General features: G+C 34.7%; 1 protein-coding gene across 7 annotated transcripts in view; it reads left to right on the top strand.

Moving 5' to 3' along the window:
* LOC106459600 (protein CLP1 homolog) overlaps positions 1-17,206 on the top strand; it is a 107,609-nt gene that overhangs the window by 36,091 nt on the left and 54,312 nt on the right. For all 7 annotated transcript variants that reach the window (XR_002610601.1, XR_002610600.1, XR_002610602.1 and 4 more), the window contains one exon: positions 7,593-7,620. Coding sequence is in view for 4 of the 7 variants with exons in the window: in XM_022386121.1 (XP_022241829.1) it covers positions 7,593-7,620 (28 nt within the window). In the remaining 3 variants the exon portion in view is untranslated. The remainder of the gene's footprint in view (positions 1-7,592; positions 7,621-17,206) is intronic.

Consider the following 17,206-nt stretch of genomic DNA (forward strand, 5'->3'; position numbering starts at 1 on the left):
AAGCTAGTCGTTAACTTTCCCATGGGAACGATGTTGCTACTTCGAGTGAAATTGATGGTTATCTGTTCAGAACACAACATTATACAATGTGCCACTTGATAGATGAAAACCTTGACTCTCTATTGGTTATAGGTAATATATAATGAAATGTAAGAGAGAACTATCAACGAATTGTGGAAGAGAGGATGTGACAGGTGGGTGTGGCAGGAGGGGGTGTGATTTCTATTCGATAGCTCTGTAACCAAACAAAATTGAAGGCTATAAAAATTATGGTTTGTTTAAGCAATAATGATTTTATAGAGAGTATTTTAAGTTCAATTTCATACATTTTCGAGAGGTAATGGATAAAATAAGGATGATGACATGCTAAGACAAAATGTGTCACGTGTGTCACACTAGTGGAAATTCAAGATTTTTTAGAATTAAGAACTTGAAACTTGTATACTATTAAAATATGGATTATTAGCTATTTTAATTGGTATAACATAAACAAAAAGTAGTTTAATAAAATTTTGAATGTAAGACACTAAAACCTTTTGTCATGCGCAGTAAAGGGTACCCAGGCATAGAGGTATAATACACCCTTATAAAAACATAAAACCCTAGAAAGCATCATCTGGAACTAATAAGTATTTTTTAGCAGATAGTATTATGATTTTTCTTACTCTGATAACTTTAAACATCACACTTGCATGAGCTCAAATCATTGTGCTTTATACGTCTACAATAGTTTGTGAAGGTAATGCACGAGCAGATTATCTATGTATATAAAACTAATTCCAAAATGGTCTTACCTCCACTCTTTCAGAACATGCGCTGACCATGTGACTATCCTCCATCAATCATACTGTACCATCTATAGTAGTGCAGCTAGCTCCCTCTACTTTTCTAGAACAATCCCTATTTTCTCAATTGGCATTCTAGTATATAGATGTGTGTTTTAATTCACCCTCCATGTGACTACAAAATCTTGATTGTGCTTGATCAAAAGTTTATATCAGTTTCAACTTCAGGTTTTGAATTCTTGTGTTTGATTTCCATTGTTTCTACTTGTTTGTTTTAGAAATATTTCTGTTTTCCAAACTCTAATTTGTTCATATGAATTTGAGATTTAATATGGAGGATTATGAAATTCCCACAACAGTAGACAGTGGCTGACATGAATCCCCGGGTCTCGGGGTTAACGATGTCTGCTGGGAAAGCACAGGCTTTAGTTCATGGGGAGATCATGTCTTATGTTTGGCCAAGGATTTCTTCCTTTCACGTTATGATTTTTTGTGAGGAAAGATGTAACTACTGAGTGGAAATTTCTTTTTACAGCACTTTCCATCTGTTACTGTGCCTCCATGTAATCTCCTGGGTTAAGTTTTGTTCTTTTACCCAGGAAATCTGTGAAAAGTTTTCAGTGTGTATTCCTTACTCCCAGTAGGTATACCCAAGTTTAGGAAGTTTATGTTAGCTTTTGGGGATTGACCTAATTTCCTCATGAGATAATTTAGGTCTTTTATGTTTTCTCTGCTCAGTATGCGGTCAGTTACATTTTTATAATTATTTTTCCATCCAAGTTACTTGTGTTTTAATTTGCATTTAGAGTTTGATTATTACTTTTTTTTTAATTTTCAGTATATGTATGAGTTTTGCATGATAGTTACTACTTAGGTAATTGTAACTTCAGCCAATTTTGTTGGTGTATTAGTTCATCATTTATACTTCCTTTCCCTATTTCTGTTAGTTAGTTCCTTTTTCTTTACTACTAGTCACATCTAATTGGAGATTAGATTTGAGTCAAAATTTATTGTTGTTAACTGGGTACCTTTTTATTCTCATGTTCTTCAGGGTAGGTTTTTCACTTTCGTGTCCATTGTCTTATCAGTTTTTTTAGTAGACTTACAAGTTCAATATTTATATGTCTTTTATCTTCTAAGTTTCCTTAGTGGTTTTTGTACTTTAGGTGTTGCTTATTGTTTTATGGTTTAGGTCGATTTTCATAATTTTGCAGGTTCATTATTTTTATGTACTTTGTATACTCTACAACTTTCTATGTTTTGTTAGTTTGTTAGTAATGAGTACTTTCTCAAAGTATGTTTAGTTTATGTGTCTTTTTGGCTACACTTCACAACAGTTTTGTGGGTTCTACAGGTTCTATCTGAAGGTTTCTGCCTCCAGTTCTGCTCCCCCCTATCCACTTCCCAAATCTTCTCTCCTCCTCAGGATCGTACCTCTTCCAGTTGTTTTGCCTAGTCTGTTCAAGACCTACTACACAAAGGGACTGTTGATTGGGTGGTGCCCACTCAACCAAGATTTTACTCCCATCTAATTGTTCTACTTCGAAAGACAGGAGATTGGACACCTGTCTTTGACCTGTCTCAGTTGAACTTTTTATCTGGAGCCACCTCGCTTCACATGGAGTCCTACCTTTCACTTTGGGAATTTTTTTCCCCTGGGTCTCTGGATGACCAAATTTTCCTGACAGTTGCCTATCTTCATATTTCAACTACTCCAGTGTCATGTTGTTTTCTTCAGTTCATCCACAAGGGTTGTGTTTTCCAGTTCCTGGCACTGCCATTCGGTCCTTCTTCGGCTCTGTGTGTTTTGTCGAGTGGTACACTCTTTTGCTAGTCTTGTTGGGTCTTTGGACTCTCCTATTCATCGATGACTGGCTCCTGTGTGTGTCACTTCCCATACCTGCTTGCTTCTTCAGGAAGCTAATCAGGTGGGTTTTTCTGATCCAGTTGGAAAGGTCCATTCTTAACCCCACTCAATATCTTATTCCATTGTGGATTTTTCTACCTTGTCTGGGGTGTCACCATTTTACTGATACTTCCATGGTGGGTTGGGTGGCTTTCCTCGATTCCCAAGAAATATCTGGTCAATGGTAAGTAATAGAGGCTACTCTCTATTTTCAACATCCTGGAACTTTTGGCAGTTTGTCGGGCTCTGTACCATTTCCTCCTGCTCCTGAGGGGGTGGGTGGTTGCAGTTCATTCCGACTATTCCATTGTTGTCAGCTACATCACCAAGCAAGTGGTAACCAAATCCAGATCTCTGTGTTCTCAGACTCTGTATTTTCTTTACGACCACAACATAACGGTCTTAGTGTGTCACTTTCCCAGCATTATGAATCTTATCTTGAACCAACCAGGTTATCACCATGGAGTGGTCCCTTCTTCCATGGGTATTTCAGAGAGTGTATTCTCAACTGGGGACTCTGCATATAAATGTGTTTGCCACTCACTGGAAAACAAAATTCCTTCCTTTTGGTCTCAGGTTCCACACCCTTCAGCTCTGGGGCTAGATGCGTTCAGTCAGTTTTGGAGGGTTTCTTCACTTATATCCCTACCCTCTGATCAGACGCCTTCTTAGAGTCTTTTCCCTTATCCAGACTATTCCTTGTCGTGCCCTGCTCATTGCTCTTTATTGACCAACTCAGATGTGGTTCCCTCTGCTTTGACCCTTGCTTGAGCAACATCTTCGGCCCTTATCTCTGTACCAATCTCTTCTCCCAGACAATCGCGATTGGATGTAGTTCATTCCAACATCACAAAACTCCATCTTCTTGCATGGCTTTTGTCCGATACCTTGTTGCTTCAGATTAGGAACTCACCCCTCATATAGATGTCTTTCCTTGCCTATACCATTCAACTTTCCTCCTTGTCTGTGTACCAGAGATGTTGGTCTTCCTTCAGACTTTGGTACATTCACCTTGGCTTCTGCCAGTCCTGATCTTCTGCTCCTCATCTGTCTCAATTCTTCACCTGGTTGTTTGATCAGGGTTTGTCCAAGTCAACTGTTCCTAGTTATAGGGCTACCCTGTCGAATACCTTCCCTTTTTCCCATTTCCAGAAAGCCTACTTCTCTCTGGTTATTTCAGTCCTTTTACATTCCTTTCATCTGGTCTGTCTGCCATGTCCCTTTGTTCTGCTGGATGGAGATCTCATTTTGCCCTTCATGTGCTATCGGTTCTCTCATTGAACCCATTGTAACTTCTTCCTTGTACCATCTTTTTCTTCACACCTATTTCCTCCTCCTACTGGCATATGGTCATCTTCATTCCAATATTTATGCCATTAATGTTTTCTGCATCCTCTACCATTCTTCATATGTTATCCTCTATCCAGATTGGCCCTTCCTTTCCAAGACATCTACTCCCTGGGAAGGTTGTTTAGCCTTTTCTCCTATTTCCTTAATTCCATTTCCCACCTGTACTCCCGTTCGGATCTGGATCATTGTCTTTGTCCAGTTCATTGCCTGTGATGTTGTGTGGCTTGTACTGCCTCCTATTGTGGTTCTCGTTCCCATCTATTTGTTCCATGAAATCCCCCTGTTTCCCATGATCTGTCACCTACTACCCACACTGGTTGGGTTCATCATCTCATACAACTGGCATATTCTGACTTGTCCATGGATGGTTTTCATCTGCACAATGTTTCTTTGCACCAAATTTGTCATCTAACTTTGTCTTTAGCTGCTCGAATCCACCAACCTATGGAGGAGATCATTTAGGCTGATATGTGGACAACTATCAATACATTTGTTGCACATCTGCACGACCTAGCTGTATCTTCCTCCTGTGCCAATTCTACATACGTCTGTTTGCTTTTCACTGGGGTTAGTCAACATATTATTACTATTTTTATTTAATTTAGCTGAAATACATGATATTTGAGGATCTCACCTGGTGTTGGATGTTGCCTGGTCAGGTATGTTTAATATTATGTTAGCACTAAATATGTGTATGTATATATATACGTTCATTTTTTCATATATAAAGGGCTGTCACTCATGGAATTACTGAGAAAAGCAGATGGGGATGTCTGCCCATCCCACTAACCTGTAATTCCTACAATTAGGGTCTTTCTGGTTTTCAAATTAGGAAATCACAAACACCCATTGCACTGTCTCCAGTGTGTCATTTCTCTGAACTCCCCAGTGCATATTCTCCTACCCCCCCCCCCTTTCTCTTCTAGTAGAGCATTGGAGTCCTTACCACTTCTGTTTCCCAGTTGCTGGAGTGGTGGCCAGAGGCAGTTTCCTCCTGAATGGGTTTTGTACAACAAATAAAAATTGAACTTCATAGATCATGTGTATTCACTCGATGAGAAGAGGGCTATAGTTGTTAAATCAATTTCTATACTGAACAATGATTATACAGAAACATAATATTCAGGATCCAAGGCTCTTCCACTAGATGTTTTTGTCCAGATGGACTGCACTTGGCATAATCCAATGTATTTGAAGGTGCTGCCCCTGGATGTTTTTTTGCCTGAATGGACCACACTTGGCTTATTCATAGAGAACCGCAACCATACTATAGCTTACTGTCACTATGTTTGCTACTATGGCTTGCTATATATGTGGATGAAGTATGACATGCATGTTGACAACGGGCTGGTTATGAAAAACTCATGAACACACTCATACCCATAAATAAACCTATATATCCAAGCTTTTTCCCCTGGATTTTTGATTTTTTTTTTTTTTGCCTGGGAGGACTGGATTTGTTGATCAAAATATGTTATATGAGGTGTTTCCTCTGGATGTTTTGCCTGGATCAGGGCATCCAGTCTTCCTATATTTTTGTGTGTATTCCTATATTTTTGTGACATTCCTTTGGGATTTTTTGATATTTAAAAATAAAGCTGTCAATTATATCCCCTCAAAAAAGGTAGTGTTAAGTACTACTATTATATGTAGCAGTTATGTATAACATTAATTGGTATTTTAATTTCAAAGGTGTTAAAAGCCTTCCAAATGTGTTACATACATCTAAAGTTTCTTTGAAATGAAAGTATGATAGTTATCATAGAATTTTTTTTCTCTGGAGAACAAACTTGAATCATCCTTATTCACAACTGTGTCAGTGATCCATATGTACAAAGAAGTCATGTTCATCAGTCATTAAGGTAAGAGTTATTTTCTTGAAAAAAATAATTCTTATGCTGTGTTGTGACTTACTGTTGCTGTCCGGTGGATGGACTGCACTTGACATAATCTGATGTAACCCAAGGCACTACCATTGGCACATACTTATATTGGCATGTTGTAGCTTACACACTAGACCTTCCATATTTGTCTATACTGTGCTGTTTCAAGTCATAGTTATACATCACTTCTCCACTGATTTGGTGCTGTATGTCTCTTTCCTAAATCCATTGGTGTCTACCAACTCAGTTCCACTCTCTTTGTGTTACTGTATTAATAACTGGGTGAAGAACATACCTGTTCCAGAAGTAGTTCTATACCTCACAGGTGTGCAAGAATATGAAAAGAAAGAACATCTGTGGGGTATAGCACTACTTCTGTGTGGTCACTTTCTGTTTGATTGTATATTGATGCGCCTTCACCGGCCCCTCCACCTTTGTGATGTGGGATTCTAGCTTTGGGTGAGAGAAAGTAAGACTGTTTCAGAAGTTAACATTTTCTTACACTGAAAATGTATTTCTTATAGATATTTACTTTTTCTTATCCACTTCCTACTATTCTTCTCCACTGATATGCTGGTATTTCTGGTTTGTACCTGCCAATTCTTGAAAGTGAGGATTGTTTTAGAATAATAGAGGGAGCTAAATATGCTAGTACATATAGCACAGTATGATTGGTGGAGGGTAGTCACAGGATCAGCACGTTCTGAAATGGTGCGAATCTGATGGGGTATAAAAGACTGGTGCAGTAAGTACCTATTGAAAATAAATTTTCAACATGAAAAATGTTAACTCTATTCAAGCATACTGAAAAAATATTAAACTATTTCACAAAACCCCATTTGATATTTTTCTATACATTAAAGTTGATTACATTATACATAGCTTGGACAAAAAATATGTACTTAAAAAAAGGTTTTTAGATATAATGAGTATTATGACTGTTTTTATAACTTAAGATAAATTTTATTTTATGGTAGAAAGAAAAAAATTAAAACTTAATACAAATGCAAAATTGTATACACTAACTGAGAAAAAATGTATTCATGTAAAATATTACAAATTAAAATGTAATAGTTTTGAGTTGGTCTATTTAAATTTAAATTCAAGCTTTATCAACTATTAAAATAGCTTATGAAATAGTTGAGTACACAGTCATAGTCAATTCTGTGACTTAGAATTTATATATAATCATACAGATAAACATTTCTTGGTAATAGCTAATTCCTATTGTAGTTCAAGCTTACATTCCAAGATTGATATTATATTTTAAAAAGGATGAGAAATTAAAATTAAACTACTAATATTTTTTGTAAATAATTTAGTTGTTGTAGAGATATTAAAATATTACACAGAAATGTTGAGACTGTATTGTTCAGTTATAAACATTATGGCTGTTACATTAAATAGTTCTTTGTAATTTTTTTTAGCATTGTTATTATTTTAGTATAATGCTTAGCTTAAATATTTTTAGTAATCATGATGCCTGTGACCAGTACATCAGTTAATGTGAAGCTTTTGTAGATAACTGCTCAAAAGTTCACGTTTTAAGGATAAAATAAAATTGTTCTTACAAAACATCTCATTGTTCTATATTATCTACATGTAATATGGGTACAGGTTATGTCCAATTATGTCATAAGAAGACTAATGTCATTTCTGTTTTTATAGGGCCAAATTTCTATACCTGGAACAGTAGGTGAGTGTGCTTATTTGATAAAAAGTTTGAATAATTTTTACTTTATTTTCATTACTCATTCACTTATTGAAAACACCCTTAGAGTTATAACCATATCCCGTGAACTGTGATTGAGTTAATGTCAAAATTGCAACTGTTAGTAGCTAAAGTATGGTGGAAGGTTTGAACCAATTAAGTTTTTGAATTTTGACTGGCTTGTTTTTATAGTAGACTTGGGGAGGTACAGTTTGGTGACACTGATTTTCCATTCAAAATTATAACTAAAAACTGAAACTTTAATAATAGAAATGGGGGTATTTTGTAAATTTGAATGTGAAGATGAATTCCAAAAGTATAATGGGGGTGTCACCATACTTTAGCTACCATTAGCTATACTTTTCATATTAACTCAGTCATAGTGCACAAGTATGTTTGTAACCCTAAGATGTTTTCAAACAGATATGAGAATTTGAATTGTTTGGGTCATTTTGAAATATTATGGTTTCTTAATTAGACAATGTTTTTTGTCATATTGTTTATCTTTAAATTCTTATCCTTCTTGAGATTTCCAAAAAACAAATTTGTGATAAGTATCATCCATGAAAGATGTGGTAGATAGGTATTAAGGGGATTTAAAAATTGTGAAAACTTATGTTAAATAAATGTAAACTAAGTTTTAAAATTTCTGAATTAGTGCAAGGTCCAACATTTTTAACACTACCACTTTAGATTAAAAGAGTTGAAGCAATATAAAGAAGCCAAAAAAATGGGTTTTTGAAAGCTGAAGCTAAATATAAAGAAAAAAAAAGTGTTAAAAAATTAGAACAATTATTCAATATTAAAGAATTGTGTTAAGACTTTAGATTTTTTCCTTCTTGATTAATGAAATTACTAGAAATAATAACAATAATTAGTTGAATATAAGAATAACACAAAATAAGAAATTTCTTAAATTTAAAGAAAAAACAAATAAGTAAATCATTTTCAGGAAATCCTGATGATGTAATAAATTTATCAAAGTATACTTTAAGTGATGTAGAGAAGAAAGTATTATCACTGGGTTTAAGATATGCTCTTACCCCTAAAAATTAATTATCTACTTGGGTTTTAGCTTCTGTTAAAGGACCTTAAGGATAGTGTAATTAATCAAAGAGCACAGATAAACTTTGATAATGTACAAACACATATTTGTAGTATAGGTTTACACGTGTATAATTTCAACCCAAAACCATGGAATATTAGTTTGCCAGAAATGCAGGCTTTAAGGAAATTAAGCATTTACAGCCCGATAAGGGTAATAAAATTGTAATCTTAAATAAAAAAGGCTATAACAATAAGGTTCTTGAAATTGTAAATAATATTATTAAATTTTGTATTTCAAAACAAGATCTAACTAAATCTAGGGAAACAAAGAAAAGTAGATATTTATTGAAGTTGAAAAATAATTATACAAAAATATGACCAACTGGTTTGCATGCTGGTATTCTTTATGTATTACCAAAAATACATAAACTAAATTGTTCAATAAGACCTATCATATCAACTATTGGATGTTATAGTTATAAACTAGCCAAAATTTTGAATAATGGTTTAAAGGAATTTATATATAATGATTATACCTTGAAAGACCACTTTGAGTTTTGAGTAGAATTACTATTTACTAACATGCCATTGGATACAGAAAGAGGCATGAGAGGGCATTTGCCCCTCCTTACATTTCATAAAAAATTGCATATATTATGATGTAAACTTAAAATCATATTTAAGCTAAATATTTTTAGTAATTTTCATTAAACCTGTAAATTTGTGTTTGCATTTAAGCACACATAACACACATTCTTTTAGTTTATTGACTGAAAAAGCTGATCCCCTATATACATGTCCCCCCCCCTGAAAATATTTCTGTTCAGTGCCTATGATTGGATGAAACCAATGAATTATATGTAAACTTTATTTGTAATAATGAAGGTAGTTTTGAGGGTATACTCAAAGAAGTATTTTGACAACAATGTGAAATAGCAACAAATAAATCACATATTGTTTTTAATGGATATGTATATGATTAAATACATGGAATTAATATAGGATCAAGTTTTGGACCCTATACTAGTAAATGTGTTTATGTGTTTTGAAAAGATTTAGTTACAAGAATTTCTTAAAGAATTTAAACCAGTATTGTGTAAAAGATATGTCAGTGATACATTTACTGTATTTGAGAATGAAGGACAAGTGGACATGTTTCTTGATTTAAATAAACAACATGGAAATATTAAATTGACTGTAGAAAAAGATATACTGTGGTTTTACTGTGTTACGATGTTTGTAAATATAATTTTTTTTTATTATGTTCACCAAATTAAATTAAATTGTCATCAGATCAGATTAATTACTTTTGCTGCTTAGTGAGTGTGGCAGGTGATTGCAAAATATTGTGATGACTCAAATCTTTATTGAATATTGTTTTTATGTTTATCTTATATAAAAAATGTACATAAATAAATTGTCTAATTGGCTACTTAATTATTTACAAGTAATAAAAAAATAAAAATTAGAATGACATAGGGATGGCAATGCCAAAATGTACAGAAACAAGGTATGTACCCAAAACCATTCAAAATTCCCTATATAAGTAGCCAAATATTCCCAAGAAACACTTTTATCTAGAACTAAATGTTGAATTCATTTGTGTGAACTCAGGATTGAGTTAAAGCATATAAACTGAATAATTCTATTAAGTCTTACAATGGCTAATTTCCATAAACTTGAAACATTGACTCAGTGATCTCTTATCTAGGGATTTTTGTAAGATTTTGTGGTTCATCCCAACCTTGTTTCTGTTCTTTTGGCATTGCCATCCCAACATCATTTTTATTTTTGTCACATTTTTTAAATACTTGTTTCCCCACTTTTTTTTAATATGTCGCAGTCACTATGAAAGCAGCTGTCATGAGTTGTCTTGATGAACGTTGTATGTTGAAGTTAGTGAAATGCTATACTGCTGTTGCTCTTCTCAAGTCAAAATGCAACATTTTGGTGTGTAAATCATCACAACAACATCAAGCATTAGTTAGCTAGCCCTTCTGATGCTGGAATCAGGGTAATCAGCAGAACATTTGGCTGTTACGCTACTTGCTTATTCTCTACTTTGGCAAGTTTTTTGTCTAAACTGAAGGTTTTCACAGTTTATGAAAACCTCGATAACCTAAGTTAGGTGTTTATAAAAGTCTTGTACATTGTTATAAGAAAGAGACTATGATGACCAATACATAATATGCGATGTCCATGTTTTTCCTGGCCCATCTGTACATACTAAGCACTACCATGCTTTGTGATAATTTTAGTCATGACATGTTTTAACTAAAAAACATTATTACCCTTATTGTGAGAGTAAAATGTGTTTTCATTATTCAGTTATCAACTTATTTGATTCACAGAAGGTCATTTTGGGATTACTGCATACTTGAAAAACAAATGATAATCCATCCATCAAGTAGAAAATGTCCATAAAATTTGTGGAAAAATTTTGCAAATGTTCAAATGACAACCTTAAGAAGTCTTATAATGTGAAATCAAGGGTAATTGGAGAATTACTTAAAAACACCCAAAAGAATTATTACCATATTAGAATAATTCAGTGATTGAAAAAGTTAAGACAATAGTACACACCAATTTGTTTTTGCTTCTAATTTGCTTGCTCGGGTTGTAGGAAGTGTGGTGTACAAATTAATGTATCAAATGTAATTTCCCAGCTTTAGTGTGTGTGTGTGTATATATATGTAATATACATATATATATAAAACAAAACTTGGAATTGAGTTGGTCAAGATGTTGTTGCAATCAGTCATATCAGTTATTCCAAGTATTGCTGAATATTAAGTGTAAAAAGTGTAAGTTTTCCTGGAATTACATTTGGTAAGTTAATATAGGTGTGAAGTCAACAAGTTATTGGAATAACATATTATTCATAATATACTTTATATTAATATATATTTGTATTTCTTTAGAAAATTTTAAGATAAAAAGTCTGTTTATAGATCAAATTCATTCAAAACTTTTGTGTGAGTATTAACACAGATGCAAGTAGCTACATATTGTTTTTCTTATTTTTTTTTTTCAGAACTTTCTTGAGCATTATACATATACAGATTGTTTGAAACTACTTTTTTATGAATGTTTTTAAGAAAGAGTAAGGCATATTTACATTCTGGTAAGATTCTCTTATAACAAATATAACTGCTTTTGATTAGGAACTACAATTTTAAGAGTCTTAGTTTTAATGAAATTATAAGTTCGAACCAGTTTAAATCATTTTGTAATTTTTTCATTTTTATAATCTTGTAAGACTCAGTCATCAGTGAGTAGTCAAGTAGATAAGTGTTACTACAATAAAGGGAATTATTAATTGTCATAAGGTAGAAATAAAAAGATTAAATGTTTCATTAAAAATAAAATTAAAGATGATCAATATTTTTAGTAACATCCAATAACCTGTTGTTGGTGGGGTGGCAGTCCTTCAATAATTGAAGATGACGTAGAGAAGGGGGAAGAAACCATCAATGCTTAGATTGTCAACTGTGCTTCCAGTGCTTCTGTGATCGAAGCCCAAAATTGCTGGCACATTTCTTTTCACAAATGCTGCATTGTACTGTGCAAAGAACTGTAGGTAAGGTGTGTCTCCAAGCATGACGATCCTGTGATACCTTCACCCATTTGTGGTGTACAACCTATGAACCTTCCTTGATGGGTTTGTGCCATTTGACATTGGCTAGAGACTCCCAGTTGGTAGTAGGTATATCAGCTGTGATCAGGTGATGCTTTATTACATCTTTGTAATGCAGTTTTGGTCCACCTTTCCATCACTGGCCAGAGGAAATTTCTCATAATCTTCGGTAGTTTATGTTCTGGCATACGTATGACATAACCAGCCCAGCACAGTTGTCTTTTAAGAAGCATAGCTTCTACACTGGGCATATCAGTGCACTTCAAGACCTCCTCGTTAGTGATTCAGTCTTCCAAAAATATATTCAGGATCATTCTGACATTTATATGAACAAAGATAGAATGAATAAGTCTCTTGCACTTGGTTTTTGGTTGTATGCTACACTGTTTCCAGACCCTCTCATATAATTGCCCAAAAGAGGCAGATGTCACTTGGATCCTATGGTCAAGCTCTGCATCGAGGCTGTTGTCGTTAGCAGCCATACTGCCGAGGTAAGTGAATTGACTAATGATGTTTAGCTTGTCACCAATGAGCAGAACAGTTGGCTCTACATAGTGAGAGTTAGATGATGGCTGATGGAGGACTTCAGTCTTTTTGATGTTAATTGTTAGCCCAAAAGCTTTGGATGCTTTGGAAAAGTGATATAGAATGGTCTGCAGACCATCTATAGAATTGCATACAAACAGTGCATCATCAGCAAACAGCAACTCTCTGACACAGATTTCCATAGTCTTAGTGTGAGCTGTCAGTCTTGCAAGATTGAAAAGACTGCTGCCGATTCTTGTGCGGATGTAAATTCCCTCAGCAAGATTAGCAGATGTTTTATCCAGAATAGCAGCGAAAAGCAGAGTAAATACCATGGAAGCCATTATGCAACCTTGTTTGACACCATGTGCTATTCGGAAAGCTTCTGTTGTGGCACCCCTTTGTGATACCTGTTCATTCATGCCATTGTGAGATTGGCGAACAATTGCAAGAAACTTCTGCAGACAGCCAACTTTAGCGAGCAGTGCCCACAGCCCTTCTCTCTCCACTCTGTCAAAAGCTTTGGTGAAATTGACAAACACAGCATACAGCGGCATGTTTTGTTTGATACATTTTTCCCGAATTTGCCCCAAGGAGAGAAGATCAAATCGATTGTGTTTCTGTTCACTAGAAAATTGCATTGGCTTTCTGGTAGCATACATTCGGAGATTGTTTGTAGCTGTCAAAGTAGTGTTTTGGCCAGAATTTTTCCAGCAGTTGATAGGAGCAAAACACCTCAGTAATTTCCACAGTCATGTCAATCCCCCTTTACATTTGTAGATTGTTACAATTAGGGCATCCTTGACTCTTGAGGTAGTTCTTCAGTTTGACAACATTGTTCAGAAAGATACAACAATTCTAGTTTTAATACTAGTCCTCCATTTTTGAAAATGTTGACAGATAGACCATCCAAGCCTGGTGCTTTTCTAGATTTAATCATTTTCATTGCCTTCACAAGTTCTTCCAGAGTTGGTTGGTCATCAAGCATTGCATTGATTGATAGTTGTGGCACCTGATCCAGGACTGCGTCATAAATCACTGAGGTCTTCTTCAGCAAAGTAGCAAAGTGTTCTTTCCATCTCTACAAGATATCCACCTTGTTTCTAAACAGTTGGAGCCATCAAAACTTATGAATGGAACACTTGATTGGTGCTTTGGTCCATATACCACCTACAAAATCCCTTTTGTATCATGTTTGTCAGCTAAGGACTGTATCAACTCTGCCTTTTGCCGCCACCATTGATCTTAAAGCTTGCAGAGATGTTTTTGAAGGTTTGCTTTAGCTGCTTTTTATCACTTAGTGGCTTGTTGAGTGTGCCTGACATCTAATAAGGCTTGTTCAGTTTCCATGAGGCAGCTGGATGTTTTTTTGCACCGAATGGAGCAATCTTTAGCCTACAGATTGTATGGATTGGATAAGTGTGTGGTCTGTGTCACAGTCCACATCGTGCTTGGCTTGTGTAGACATGACATCAGTAAGGTCCTGCCTTTGTGTTATAACATAGTCAAGGAGAGTCCATCACTGGGAATGGGGTTGACATCAACTGAATACCATTTTTAGAGTTTGAAAAATGTGTTTGTTATTGCCAAACTTAGCTCTGTGCAGAAGCTAAGAAGTAATTCCCCATATGAGTTTATCTTTCCTCTCCCAAATTAGCCTAACACACAGTTCCCAGTTTGATGATCCGAACCAACACAAGCACTGAAGTCTCCAACAACTAAAAGTTTGTCACTACCAGCAACCGAATCCAAGAGATTCCTTAGGGCCAGATAGAACTCTTCTTTTATGTGAGTTTCGTTTGTTTGTGCATAGGCCAACATAATGGTGATGAAGTGGTTTTTGAACAGAGGGAGTCACAACTTCATCAGCCTTTCAGAATAGAAGCAGGGCATGATTCCATCTGTTTGACAACATATAATTGTTAACTGGAAATCTTACTCCAGTATTGCTTCTCCCTTTGCTACCCATGCCAGACCCAAAGAAGGTGTAGTTCTTTTCCCGTAGTTCCTCTATTCCTTTGAACCATGGTTCTTGGAGCACAGCAATGTCAATACTGTATCTATACAGTTCCCTATCAACTATAGCAGTATGTCATTCAGGTGTGCAATTATTTTCTCGATCTAAGAGTGTCCTGACATTCCAATTTACAAATTTTCATATGCTTTACTCAGCCACAAAATTTGAGGCCCAGCCAGGTTTTGCTGAGTGGACTATGTTTACCCATCCTTTTATTGAAGCAACCCTTTCCAGGATAGGCAGATCCATCTGTTAATAGGGCTGCCTGGTTGCTTGAACAGAACCTTGGATTATTACCACTCTGTCCTCAATCCACAGCCATCATACTCAAACTGCCTACATGCAGATGACTAACTAATGACTCCAAGTTCCTCAAGCCTGTCATTACCATCGGTCACCCATCACCGCAGGACTTCCTCCTCATCCCAGCCTTCACTGGTGCTTAAAATGCAGCAGTAGCGAGTTGTAGACACACCCTCAAATTGAGCTTTCAAGGTCCAATGGAATGCTAGGCATGATGATTGGTGGAAGAACAATCCGGGTTTTATTTTGGAGTGACCTTCTCCTAGACTAGTGGCTGTACATAGCTAATGGCACTGATCCTGCCGGTTGCAATGCTCAAAACTAACTGGAGCATTCCTTCTCTGTTGTTCATTCAGTAAAACTAAGCTTCCATCAGAGAACTGATAGTGATAGTCAGTTGAAGGTAAAGTGTTAAAGAATTTTTGGTGGCATAAGTGACTGTTATTCTTTAGGAAAGGGGAGGGGGAGCCTCACAATCCTTCCACAGTCTACTAGCAACAGCGTGGTCCTGTGCCATACCTGAATTAACCAGTAATCGTAGTTTGTCAAAGGCAGAACATGGTTTGATACCAGTCACTTAATTATAACTCAGTACTTCAGGGTTAATGGCTGATGGACAATATCAATGAAAAATTAGACCCAGAATCATTGTCAGTTACTTTATATTGTAAATGCCATTCATTCCTAAATTATGTAGTTTTTATGATTTTTTCTAAGTGTTTTCAAATGTGTTAATGCATTTAATGTTTAAAAATGTCAGTTTTTTAACCTAGATTGAATATTTTTTTTACACTAAATTTAATGAAATGAAATATAATCTTTAATAAGATTATAAAAGTGTAGAATATATTTTTTTCAACCTCCTTAAGCTTTGTTATCCATAGATAATAACTGACCGCGTTGAAATAAGAATACAAAGACTTCTCTTCTAGCTCAGAAGGAAAAAAAAAATTGTTTTACATATAAACACAACAGTACTTATTGAATATTAATTGCATAACTGTGGATAGTCAGTTTCATAAATTTATAGTGATGACTTTTCTGCTAAATGCATATTTGTAGATAATGATATCTTGAAATGTTTGGAAAAGAGTAGTGTTACAAATGAAATGGCAAACATTCTACAAAGCACAAGAATAATCAAGTGTAGAATGTAACTGAAGAAAAATTAATGTGGAATGAATATAGTGAAGGTAAAGAGTTAAAGAATTTTTGGTGGCATAAGTGACTGTTATTCTTTAGTGATGGCTGTATATAACCAAATTCATACCTTCTCATAATAAAGAATAAAAACAGTTTTCTCTATCTTCTAACTAAAGGAAACAATTCACAGAATTTTATTTCATTAAAGCATGGAATTATATGATGACTGAAAACCAAAACCTAATTTGATTTTTTTAAATTTAAAACTATAATGACTGTACATGCAAATGATAAATATGGCATTTAATAACCCAAAACATTTTTTTTTTATATTCATACATAAAACATAATTAGAATGTCCTAAGTTAACCATTACTTTATACAGTAGTGCAAATTTATTAGAACACCCTATTGCTACTATTATTTTGATTTGTTGTGCTCATGAAATATAATTATAGTTGTTTAAAATGTTGAAAAAAGAAAAATTATCTAGGTGAAACTGGAAGAAGTGTTGACACAAGATTTTTTGATCATAAAAATAGATATCAAATATGGAAACACAAGTAATGCCATTTTAGTTGATATGAAAGATTCTAGATATCAAATTGATTGGAAATCAACAAGAATTTTATACAAAATGTATAACTACATAAAAAAAATCACTATCGAAAGCTGCTTAATCAAAAGCCTACCTAATTTCAACACCCCCTCATTGCCACTTTAAGCTAAACAACTCCCTGATCTCTTGTGTCTTTAAAGGATTTTGAAATTCTGGGGTCACATAGACATTGTTGACCAGTTTTACTACCAGAAGACAGTGTTATACTGAAGAGGATAAATGAATGTGTCAAAACTGGTTTCTCCAGTATGAAGAGTTCTGACAGTTTGTTCCACTTACT

This window comes from Limulus polyphemus, unplaced genomic scaffold (genome assembly GCF_000517525.1).
Source record: "Limulus polyphemus unplaced genomic scaffold, Limulus_polyphemus-2.1.2 Scaffold635, whole genome shotgun sequence".
NCBI lineage: Eukaryota > Metazoa > Arthropoda > Merostomata > Xiphosura > Limulidae > Limulus > Limulus polyphemus.